The sequence below is a fragment of the Nematostella vectensis genome, chromosome 9 (assembly GCF_932526225.1).
Source record: "Nematostella vectensis chromosome 9, jaNemVect1.1, whole genome shotgun sequence".
NCBI lineage: Eukaryota > Metazoa > Cnidaria > Anthozoa > Actiniaria > Edwardsiidae > Nematostella > Nematostella vectensis.
The window spans coordinates 7,836,918-7,849,907 of NC_064042.1; the positions used below are offsets into that span (position 1 = coordinate 7,836,918).

General features: G+C 41.6%; 1 protein-coding gene across 3 annotated transcripts; it reads right to left on the minus strand.

The window, feature by feature from the left end:
- Nucleotides 1-112: 112 nt before the first annotated feature.
- Nucleotides 113-9,150, minus strand: LOC5515433 (Down syndrome cell adhesion molecule homolog). Of its 3 annotated transcripts, none has more exons than XM_048732160.1 (10): nucleotides 8,864-9,150; nucleotides 7,338-7,703; nucleotides 6,818-7,093; nucleotides 5,965-6,240; nucleotides 5,258-5,527; nucleotides 4,314-4,337; nucleotides 2,672-2,770; nucleotides 1,947-1,986; nucleotides 1,424-1,457; nucleotides 113-1,191 (listed from the first exon to the last, which is right to left on the minus strand). In XM_048732160.1, exons 1-10 carry the CDS (start codon nucleotides 8,946-8,948, stop codon nucleotides 871-873), a joined length of 1,791 nt encoding a protein of 596 aa, XP_048588117.1. In that variant the 5' UTR covers nucleotides 8,949-9,150; the 3' UTR covers nucleotides 113-870. The 3 variants fall into 3 exon arrangements, with proteins under 3 accessions (XP_048588117.1, XP_048588118.1, XP_048588116.1); XM_048732161.1 differs by having other exon boundaries at nucleotides 1,947-1,968; nucleotides 7,338-7,706; XM_048732159.1 differs by having other exon boundaries at nucleotides 7,338-7,706.
- Between the last annotated feature and the right edge of the window lie 3,840 nt (nucleotides 9,151-12,990).

The window sequence follows — 12,990 nt, forward strand, 5'->3', positions numbered from 1 at the left end:
AATCCTACCGGAGAGTATTTGGTAAGGAATAACATCAATCATAATCATTTAATTCGTCCCAACCCCCCCCCCCCCCCCGAAAACTCTGAAGAAGTAAAATAAAGACAAACAATTTGTGCAATTGTTCTTTTTGATATATCCACTAAAACTCAATAACAAATGAAATGCAAATTCATAATTTTCTATAAAATTCTTTAAAAAAATTGATTTGAAAAGATATTCTAGCTATGAATTTTAAATATTAAATACTTCCTTTTCCCTTGCGGTGAACAGCGAGACATGTCACTGGCCAGTTCTAAGTGTGATATTCCTAATATCGAGTATCTTTGCCGGCTAGGGGTTGACTCTCTCCCGTGAGCTGACATGACTTTATATGTGAAGTTGCTTATTTGTCCGATGGTCTCGGGTTTCCTGCGGCTCCATTGCTTTCGATAGCAACAGTGGTACCCCTGTTTAGCTGCCAAACATTATTAAACCGACACTATCCTCAAAACTAGCTTTTCACAAGAAGGCTTGTATTCATATACTTTCATTAAGCAATTTTTCTCGGTCCCGAGGTTGGCCGTTTAATAGAGATACCAAAGTATAGCACTGCAGATCTTTCCCCGTAATTGTTTTTTAAAAGCCCCACGGTTTGTGTATCACCGCACATGCATGCAGTATGTCTCCTGTTTCGCTTTTGCTGACTTATAGCACTAAAGCGTGTACTAGTATGTCCTGCCAATCATGTGCGGAAGACAAATGGGCACATGCTTATGTCAGCTTCCTTAACCTTGATTGAGGGACCAAGCCTTGACGGAGTTACCGAGCCTTTGCTGATTGACCAAGCCTTATGCAAGGTAACCAGCCCTTGTCCATGCATAACAAAACTCACGCAGCTGAGTCGTGAACGTCGACGCTTACCACAGTCTTCCCGCCATTTTCATTTACTGACACACTTGGCGTTTCATTATTCACTTCAGTGTTTTCTTCACAAACGAAGTCTTCAGTCTCCAGTACTTCCTCGTCAACTTCTTGTATTTGCTCGCCCGAGGCCTCTTCCTCTATGGAGGTCAGGATGTCCACGGGCCTCCTGCGTCGCCGTCGCCGTCCGCTTTTCGGCACACCGTTTTGACGGTAGTTTTTGTTGGGATCGTCCGATGGTCTTGGGTTTCCTGCGGATGAATTGCTTTCGAGTGCAATTTCGTAAATCTGTAAAAAAAATCATAAGTGATACCAATATTGATTCAGGGGATGGGCGGGGGGTAATATAATGGGATCTTTGGTGTATGAACGGGTGCACCGAACTACTGAGTAAGGTGACGTCGCATAACAGATAATACTAAATACTTTTAAAGTAATAAGTTTAAAAAATAAAGTTTCGAAACATGGATTAGTTTAGTACTTGAAATAAAAGCGACATAAGAAAAAAGAAAACACTTACATTCTCAGTACCCTTCTTCTCGCCATCTTTAACACTGAAAGGAAAACCAGGCGGAAAAATAAGGACACGTGCCTTAAGACATCCTCAGTACCCCAAGACGCTTGCAGCCAACGAAAGCGAAAGGGAATGGGGGAGAGGGTCTTATCTCCTACCCTCCCTTTTTCTCCCACAGAGCAAGAAGCACCATACGACCATGAAAGTTTGATGTGATGATGTGTGATGATTATCAAAACAAATTATGTGCTTCGCGCTAGTTATCAATCCAACCAAAGCCCCTAAGCTGTGTTAAGGAGGGGAGAGGGGAGGGGTAGGCTAGCCAAAGCATTAGAACAAGTTTTCCAAGGATACAATGACCCAATAACCCTGCAAGAGGTGGAGGATTCACAACTGTCATCTTCGCTCTCTGAACAATAAAACCAAACCCTATTTGCTACTACGTCTTACCGCATGCAGATCAATTCCTATAATATTTGCTACCATGACAACACTGTTGACAGACAGGCTTGTCGTCATGACTACGTACCTCTCCATTGCGTATCTCTTCACTGAAAGCAAAATGTATTCTAGGATCACAAATGAACCAATCAACGCATTATTGTATATCTGAGGCATGACAGTAAAACTATCAATGAGAGAGTGAAAATAGTCGCCTTTCTTTCAAAACGAGGGCTTCGCTTGGATACAGTTCAAGACGGCTAAGGGAAATAAGTTGAATTATCGCTCAAGACGTGTAAAACGTATGTAAGCTTACTAGAAAATTGTACTCCTCAGGTCCAGGATGGGTTATAAATTTGTGAAGCGCTTTTAGGACATGTTCGATACTGTATACGAGCTATCTATTGTTTTTACTCCTCAGGTCCAGGATGGGTTATAAATTTGTGGAGCGCTTTTAGGACATGTTTGATACTGTATACGAGCTATCTATTGTTTTTACTCCTCAGCTCCAGGATGGGTTATAAATTTGTGGAGCGCTTTTAGGACATGTTTGATATTGTATACGAGCTATCTATTGTTTTTACTCCTCAGGTCCAGGATGGGTTATAAATTTGTGGAGCGCTTTTAGGACATGTTTGATATTGTATACGAGCTATCTATTGTTTTTACTCCTCAGCTCCAGGATGGGTTATATATTTGTGGAGCGCTTTTAGGGTATGTTCGATACTGTATAAGGGGTATCTATAGTTTTTAAGCGTAAGGGATGGGAAATGTTATAAAAATCCTTTCCTCGTGGTAAGGGTCAGGGCTTACTTGTTCGCTTGTTATTTCGCCAGATGTAAAGAGCCATCAGGACAATTACAATAATTAACAGTATTATGATTGGCACGCACACAGCGACCGCGGTAGAACCTGTGGAGGGAGGGAAGGGACAATATTCAACAAGATAACGATAGGCACACACGGCGACCGCGGTAGAACCTGTGGAGGGAGGGAAGGGACAATATTCAACAAGATAACGATAGGCACACACGGCGACCGCTGCAGTAGCCGTAGGAGGGTGGGGTGGGGGAAAGGATAATATTTAACAAGTGATGATAGGCACACACAGCGACCGCGGTAGAACCTGTGGAGGGAGGGAAGGGACAATATTCAACAAGATAACGATAGGCACACACGGCGACCGCGGTAGAACCTGAAGAGGGAGGGAAGGGACAATATTCAACAAGATAACGATAGGCACACACGGCGACAGCTGCAGTAGCCGTAGGAGGGTGGGGTGGGGGAAAGGATAATATTTAACAAGTGATGATAGGCACACATGGCGACCGCGGAAGAACCTGTGGGGGGAGGGAAAGGATAATATTTAACAATTGATGATAGGCACACATGGCGACCGCGGTAGAACCTGTGGGGGGAGGGAAAGGATAATATTTAACAAGTGATGATAGGCGACCTCGGTATAATCTGTAGGAGGAGGGGAGGGACAATATTTAACAAATAGATGATAGAGAAGTTCACAGCGATGGCTGAAGTATTCGTGGGAGGGGGAGGTGGGGGAGAATCCCCAAGATAATGATTGGCATAAGCTAAGAAGGCAGAGAAAATCCACGGTGTCGTCTACGGCCAACAAAGGAAGGTTTGATTTGAACACACCACACCATCCACTTCCATAAAGCAGCCTTACGTTGACGTGTGGGGTTAGGTGAATTGGCTAGCCACTCATTCACTTTGAAACACGTCTCAAATGCGAACTTTTTCCTTACTAGGTATCTCCATCTTTCCTCCTCCCCTAGCATCCTTCGGCTCCCAAGTTTCCATTCTCCCCTTCGCATTTGACTAGTACTTGGCCTTACCTCCTGATGATAAACCCTGTACTAGAACACACGTGAGGCTGCTTAACCTTTCAAAGAGCTCTATGAAATATCCGATTCCTTATTTACCGTCATTTATTATACATTTATGTACATGTTTTTGAACTTTTGTTGTTTTCACTATATTTTAACTCACGTCTTTCTCCACCAGCTACACACCTTACCTCTTATCAGCCTTTTTGTTTTCCGGTCTATACCTCCCTACCCACTACCTTCCTAATCTTCCCATTTACCCTATACGCCATAGTGAGAACAACTGCATCGCTATCCCGTACACTCCTTATAGTCCAACTCCACTCTCTGTAGCATTATCCCCACAATTACCCTCCCGCCCTCACCCCTGCCACCTACCTCTACCCGTATCACAACCATTATCCCCCTTTTATGTCCCCTTCCCCCCAGGTGCCATGGTACGAATACCCGCTTTTAACCAAAAACATACTGTGACTGCAACAGTGCCAATTGAAGAGTGGTTTTGACCAGTCAACGTATACGTAAGTTTGATGAAAGGGTTGGGCAATATTGTTCTTTAGACCAGACCGTAAAAAAATATCGAGGAGATGGTTTATATTGTAACTTACAAGACGTGACGGTGACAACAGGATCTGCAATAGAATGAAAAAAAGATACAATCTTGACAAACATCAAAAGGCACTTCCCATAATGCTATGTTCACAGGAAAAGTGGGCCCTTCTATATCTAGCCATGCTCTATTACTCTGCTAGGTCACTAATAAATTGCATGGAAGTTCATCATGTAAAGTATGATGAACGAGAAACCCATTGTCAACATTTATTAAAATTCTTTAACTTTTAAGAATGTTTTAAGAATGTTTTAAAGAATGTTTTAAAAAACTTTTAAGAATGTTTTAAAGAATGTTTTAAAAAACATTTCCCGAAACACTATATTGACTTGGAACCTCGAAGTAATGATATAGCAAGGTACCAAGTTTTATTTTATTGTTATATTGAGAATATTGTTAGATCGAGATTACTTTCTATATATTTTATGGTAAGCAGGACCAGAGAACGATATCGTTGAGTAAGTACGCAGCTGCTTTGTCTCCTATTTCTTTGTTCTACAAATGAGTTCTTTTGTCTATTCTTCTCGTTCTTTGTGTCGAGGTGCGGATATTATTCATTTGCCCAATCAAATTGTAGCTTGTAAGAGCTGCGTACTGACCCATATCGTTACCAGGAGTATAACGGCTGGGCCGTTCTTATTTTGGGGAAATTTTAAGGCTGAATATGTTCTTAACGATGTTCTTAAATTTTAGTGTATATAAGAATATAATACCGAATAAATTATTAGGAAGAGAATTACACTGTAATGATCAATAGCAATAATAAGGTTGTTACAATGATCACAATTTTTGATTCAGCATTTTAGCACTCATCAGGACTAAAAAAATTAAAATGTTTCTGCTATCTAAGCCTTGGCATGATCTTAGCATGTTCTTTAAAAAAGGTTCTTATAAAAAAAGAGCGTATTACATAATCCTGACGCTTAGGGTGCCCAAGTTTACCTTCCTTCTTGGTCCGTACTATGACCTGTGAAGAGTTCCCATAGCCTGCTTGGTTCCTAGCAGTCACACGCACCAGATATTCTGTATCTTTGTCCAGACCTGAGATAACTACAGAGTTCCCTCTCACCCCCTCGCGGGGGGTTTTGTCACCAATCTCTACTCTGTAGTCTACAGGAGCGTTGGCATGGGGATTAGCAGTCCAGCGCACGGTAATAGTGCGAGCCTCAATGTCTTTCTCGGTAATGGAGAGGCGAGGTGGCCCAGGGAGACCTGAAAAATGTTTTTGTATTGTAAATGTAAAAATTACAGATAAGAACACAGACTTGTTACAAGTGTAGAAGAGCCTAAGCTATTCATAAATCCTTTTAGCATAAATACACTGACTTCAAAACAAAACAGTCATTTTATTGTGTACTAATGTAACTAATTAACACCGCCTTTTGCTCCAATAAACAAGCAATTGATTTTCTTATCTGATTAATTTGCTCTGATTCCTTTGTGTCACCTCCTTCAGGAGGATATAAGGTGCGTATAGCTAGCATGTAGCAACTCTGGAAAAATTCTTGTCACACCTTATACAAATATTAACAATGATTTAATAATATACTAAACAGGTGCATATACAGTACCCAGGAATGATCCACTTTTATTGGCCAATGGGGGGGGGAGTGTGTGCCTCTAGATATGACTTCACTGAATTTACTCACCTAATTTTGTGACCTGAACATAGTAATTGTCAAAGCCATGGCTATTCTTGACATTGCAACGATATTCCCCATAATCCTCTGGGGCCTGAGTCATGACAGCAAGTACTCCACGATCTGGTAGAATCATCACTCCAACTTTAACCTCTCCCCCCTTAGGATCAAACCATGTGATGCGAGGGGCAGGTTTACCACTGACCAGACATTGTAAATAGATTGTGTTGTTATCCCAAGAAATGACATCATGGGAGGATCCAGCGGAATCAATAACTGGTCGGTCTGTAATCAAAATGTAATCAAACTTTTATTATAAATAAAAAAGATTTGCAGATATAATCATCATAAATTATTACTGCTGATGTCGTTAATTGTGGTAGATAAACCATGTACTTTGGAGATATTAGCATTCAAAGCTACAGTACGCTTTCATTTGAGTTGAAATAAAGTTTATGTATGTACATGTGGCTGCAACCAGTAGTGGAGCCAGCTTGGAAAATGTAAAAATAAAATGCTAAAAAAATACAGTTGGATGTGCACTGCCACCATGGCCACCTTGACAGTTTTGTAAACCATTAAGGGAGTGTTAACCATTAAGGGAGTGTTAACCATTAAGGGAGTGTTTATTAAATACACCGTACACCGAGGGGGGGGGGGGAATTGTCTGTAAGCGTGATGGTCATAGCCTAAGCAGTTCATGAAATACGGAGGGGGGTGGGCTAGACAGCTAAAAAAAAAACAGTCTGAATAGGGTTAAAATGTTTGCATAAATTAAAATGGGTTTCTAGCATATTAGTTGGCTTACTTTCTTAAAAATGAGTATGGGTATCCATGGTGACGTGCACAATAAATGACTTACATTCCACAATCACTATCATGGTGGCAGTTATGGGAGTCTCATTTGGGTTGTTTGTGGCAGAGCAGAGGTACGTCCCGGCCTGCTCCCTCCTGATATTTGAGATACTCAGGGTAGTACTGTCAAGTCCTTTACTCCTGAACACCTTTCCTTCCCCTGTTATCCAATCCCAACCGACACGAGGGCGCGGAGGCCCCACAGCGGCACATTGCTGACTAAGGTCTTCTCCTTCTAAGATATTTATGGAGGATGGCACTGGTACAGAAAGCTTGGGGCGCACTGAGGAAAGAGAGGAGTCATGATTACAGAAAGCTTAGAAAATAGATTAGTAATCATCATAACAGAAAGTTTGGAACGCACTGTGGATAGAGAGGAGTAATGATACACAAAGCTTTAGGGGCACTTTGGGGCGGATTTTGGAATTAGTGCATTCCCTGCAAAGTGCCTCAGGACATGAAAAATGAAATAAGCATCACAAGTGCTTATTCAAGCAATAATGGTATGACAGCATTATGCACATTACCAGTTACAACCAGTTGTGTGGTGTTCAATATTGTTGGCCCCACTCGAGTCCTAAGACTGCACTCATAAATCCCATTATCTTCTAATGTCACATTGACAATAATAATAGAAGCTGAGTCTGCCTGCTTCAAACGTGCTCGTAATCGATCAGGACATGTCCCTGATATTGTCCACGTTTTGTTCTGTTTCTCTTCAGCAAGTTGTACCCCAGAAGCATTAGAGGACTCATAAAAGGACCAGGTAATGGATGGTTCAGAGAGTTCGGCTGAGCGGTTTGTGGTGCTGTATCTCCATGTTAGCTTGGCTGTGCTGCCATTAGACACATAAAGCACTTCTGAAGGAACCTCGGTGAACCTCACAGAGCACTCTGCTGAGAAAAGTCATTGACATTAAGGCGTGCATCCATCATTTGCTAGGTTGGGAGAGGACAGTCAAGGGGTTGGGTGGGTGCTCAGGAATAGGTTATCATAGGCAAAATGTTTATATTTAAACCATTTTTTGCAGTTAAAGGGGGTTTATGCCACAGGCACCTGAGAATTTCTTTTTTGGAAAAATGGTTACATAACAACAACTGATATGAATGACAAAGTATTCTTTACTTAACTCAAATAACTAAATGCTAACTAAAATAAAAGATATGACACCCCTAGAATATATATTTCTAATAGAGGTGCCTTGCTCATAAAAAATCAAACTTCTCAATAAATCATTGAGTTATACTTGAGAATAACAATGCCATTTAAGCATACTGAAATGTCTTTGAAATGTGTTTGATTTATACTTATTCAAACTTGAAACATTTATGAATCTATAACAATTTTATACTGATGTACTTATATCAATGGACCATCTGACTCGCCACTCGAGTGACAAGTGGATTGCTTGTGGTTTATGTGGCTACTAAATTCCCTCTAGTGAAATCGATATTACTGCCTATTGTTTAAAAAACAGTTCGAGAGATCTGACGTTGTCACGAAATGGCTTCCACTCCGTGACATTCATTGGCTTTAAATGTCAAAATAATAATAATGCTCGAATTAAAATTATATTAAAGGCTGCAGTCGTATTCTACACTTTTTTTATTAAGAGTGATGTTTATTACAAAATGAATTAATAATGCAGATTAATTTTATTCGTGATCCAGTTGATGTGTGGTGCATCTAAATTTTCCGCAATTAGGAACTTTAGGAACTATAACTTACGTATGACGCGATTGTATAACAATAACAATAAGTGAAAGAGTCTCAAGATACAAAATGAAAGGCATAGCTACATTATCGTCGACGGGTTTAACGTTGAATTACGTGAATGTAGAATGTTTTCAAACTATTTGAAAGATAACGTACATAGGCAACAGTCGAGACAGTTTGATACGTGAATACAAGTTAGTAACATTATAAATGTTTACAACGGACTAAGATAATATAATAGACATACCAGTAAGATAATAACACACAAACACTAAGATTTTGTTGACGACGACTGTAAAACTTGTAAACTTTCTAGTCTAGACGCTTAAATACTCACCAATAAACGTAAAAGAAAGCGAGAGAAGCCCAACGAAACAGAGTAAAATTCTATAATGAGAGCCCAACGAGAGACACTCGTCCATTGGCGCTTGGCGTGCTGAATTAGAAGAATCACTACAAAACTGCCGTCGTTTGAATTGCTGTATTTAACATGAGCTATCGTGTTTTATGGGCCGTTAGTTCGGCTTCTTCTTTCATGTTGTGTTATTCAGGAAGAAAGAGACGCTTGAATACCGCTCTTTCATACCTCACGTACGACCGATTCCAAACTGTCATGCTTTGTGTCAGCGGTTTGGTTTCTAGGTTGAAAAACTGAGGGGAGGGGAGGACTCGACGAAAGAATAGATGTTTTGAGAAAAAAAGCAGCTAAGGGAACAGAAAAGCCTGAGATTTCACCACATATTAAGAACATGCCGAGGCTCAGATAGCAGAAAAAATTTCTATTTTAGTCCTGATGCGCTCTGAAACCCAGGATCAAATTGTGCTCATGTAACAACCTTATTGTTATTGCAATTAATCATTAGTGTAATTCTCTCTCTTCCGCTAATAATTTATTGGGTATTAAGTATACTAAAATTCAAGAACATCGTTAATAACATATTCAAGGATCACAAACCTCCCGAATGCCAAAAAAAGAGTCGATTTTATTGTTTTTATTTTTTTGCACAGAACGTCGATCATGCCAACCCTCCCCCCCAACCTATACCAAAGCTCCCACAACTCTACTACATACAAATGAATGAATGTGATTGATTCATTTTGATTTGCATATATTACATTTGGAACGTCCAAAAAAAAAGCACGGGGTCTAAACTAGGTTCATTGCAGTGCATTAGGACCATTAGACAAAGTTAGAACAATGGAAGGGAACACAGTCATGCATAAATTTTGTCAAATGATCTTCTTCTATCAGAGATCTCGATTCAAGCTGACGCAGTTCTTCCGAATCTTGTGATCTGAGGTGACGCAGATCTTCCGAAACTTGCAATCTGCGGTGACGCAGATCTTCCGAATTTTGTGATCTGAGGTGACGCAGATCTTCCGAATCTTGTTATCTGAGGTGACGCAGATCTTCCGAATCTTGTGATCTGAGGTGACGCAGATCTTCCGAATCTTGTGATTTGAGGTAACGCAGATCTTCCGAATCTTGTGATCTGAGGTACGCAGATCTTCCGAATCTTGTTATCTGAGGTGACGCAGATCTTCCGAATCTTGTGATCTGAGGTGACGCAGATCTTCCGAATCTTGTGATCTGAGGTGACGCAGATCTTCCAAATCTTGTGATTTGAGGTGACGCAGATCTTCCGAATCTTGTGATCTGAGGTGACGCAGATCTTCCGAAACTTGTGACTTGAGGTGACGCAGATCTTCCAAATCTTGTGATTTGAGGTGACGCAGATCTTCCGAATCTTGTGATCTGCGGTGATGCAGATCTTCCGAATCTTGTGATCTGAGGTGACGCAGATCTTCCGAATCTTGTGATTTGAGGTGACGCAGATCTTCCAAATCTTGTGATTTGAGGTGACGCAGATCTTTCAAATCTTGTGATTTGAGGTGACGCAGATCTTCCAAATCTTGTGATCTGAGGTGACGCAAATCTTTCGAATCTTGTGATCTGAGGTGACGCAGATCTTCCGAATCTTGTGATCTGAGGTGACGCAGATCTTCCGAATCTTGTGATCTGAGGTGACGCAGATCTTCCAAATCTTGTGATTTGAGGTGACGCAGATCTTCCGAATCTTGTGATCTGAGGTGACGCAGATCTTCCGAAACTTGTGACTTGAGATGATGAAGATCTTCCGAAACTTGCGATCTGAGGTGACGCAGATCTTCCGAATCTTGTTATCTGAGGTGATGCAGATCTTCCGAATCTTGTGATCTGAGGTGACGCAGATCTTCCGAATCTTGTGATCTGAGGTGATGCAGATCTTCCGAATCTTGTGATCTGAGGGGACGCAGATCTTCCGAATCTTGTTATCTGAGGTGACGCAGATCTTCCGAATCTTGTGATCTGCGGTGACGCAGATCTTCCGAATCTTGTGATCTGAGGTGACGCAGATCTTCCGAATCTTGTGATTTGAGGTGACGCAGATCTTCCGAACCTTGTGATTTGAGGTGACGCAGATCTTCCAAATCTTGTGATCTGAGGTGACGCAGATCTTCCGAATCTTGTGATCTGCGGTGATGCAGATCTTCCGAATCTTGTGATCTGAGGTGACGCAGATCTTCCGAATCTTGTGATCTGAGGTGACGCAGATCTTCCGAATCTTGTTATCTGAGGTGACGCAGATCTTCCGAATCTTGTGATCTGAGGTGATGCAGATCTTCCGAATCTTGTGATCTGAGGTGACGCAGATCTTCCGAATCTTGTGATCTGAGGTGACGCAGATCTTCCGAATCTTGTGATTTGAGGTGACGCAGATCTTCCAAATCTTGTGATCTGAGGTGACGCAGATCTTCCGAATCTTGTGATCTGCGGTGATGCAGATCTTCCGAATCTTGTGATCTGAGGTGACGCAGATCTTCCGAATCTTGTGATTTGAGGTGACGCAGATCTTTCAAATCTTGTGATTTGAGGTGACGCAGATCTTCCAAATCTTGTGATTTGAGGTGACGCAGATCTTCCAAATCTTGTGATTTGAGGTGACGCAGATCTTCCAAATCTTGTGATTTGAGGTGACGCAGATCTTCCGAATCTTGTGATCTGCGGTGATGCAGATCTTCCGAATCTTGTGATCTGAGGTGACGCAGATCTTCCGAATCTTGTGATTTGAGGTGACGCAGATCTTCCAAATCTTGTGATTTGAGGTGACGCAGATCTTTCAAATCTTGTGATTTGAGGTGACGCAGATCTTCCAAATCTTGTGATCTGAGGTGACGCAAATCTTTCGAATCTTGTGATCTGAGGTGATGCAGATCTTCCAAATCTTGTGATCTGAGGTGACGCAGATCTTCCGAATCTTGTTATCTGAGGTGACGCAGATCTTCCGAATCTTGTGATCTGCGGTGACGCAGATCTTCCGAATCTTGTGATTTGAGGTGACGCAGATCTTCCGAATCTTGTGATCTGAGGTGACGCAGATCTTCCAAATCTTGTGATCTGAGGTGATGCAGATCTTCCGAATCTTGTGATTTGAGGTGACGCAGATCTTCCAAATCTTGTGATTTGAGGTGACGCAGATCTTCCGAATATTGTGATTTGAGGTGACGCAGATTTTCCGAATCTTGTGATCTGAGGTGACGCAGATCTTCCGAATCTTGTGATTTGAGTTGACGCAGATCTTCCGAATCTTGTGATTTGAGGTGATGCAGATCTTCCGAATCTTGTGATCTGAGGTGACGCAGATCTTCCAAATCTTGTGATCTGAGGTGATGCAGATCTTCCGAATCTTGTGATCTGAGGTGACGCAGATCTTCCGAATCTTGTGATTTGAGGTGACGCAGATCTCCCAAATCTTGTGATTTGAGGTGACGCAGATCTTCCAAATCTTGTGATTTGAGGTGACGCAGATCTTCCGAATCTTGTGATCTGAGGTGACGCAGATCTTCCGAATCTTGTGATTTGAGGTGACGCAGATCTTCCAAATCTTGTGATTTGAGGTGACGCAGATCTTCCAAATCTTTTGATCTGAGGTGACGCAAATCTTTCGAATCTTGTGATCTGAGGTAATGCAGATCTTCCAAATCTTGTGATCTGAGGTGACGCAGATCTTCCGAATCTTGTTATCTGAGGTGACGCAGATCTTCCGAATCTTGTGATCTGCGGTGACGCAGATCTTCCGAATCTTGTGATTTGAGGTGACGCAGATCTTCCGAATCTTGTGATCTGAGGTGACGCAGATCTTCCAAATCTTGTGATCTGAGGTGATGCAGATCTTCCGAATCTTTTGATTTGAGGTGACGCAGATCTTCCAAATCTTGTGATTTGAGGTGACGCAGATCTTCCGAATCTTGTGATTTGAGGTGACGCAGATTTTCCGAATCTTGTGATCTGAGGTGACGCAGATCTTCCGAATCTTGTGATCTGAGGTGACGCAGATCTTCCAAATCTTGTGATCTGAGGTGACGCAGATCTTCCGAATCTTGTGATCTGAGGTGATGCAGATCTTCCGAATCTTGTGATCT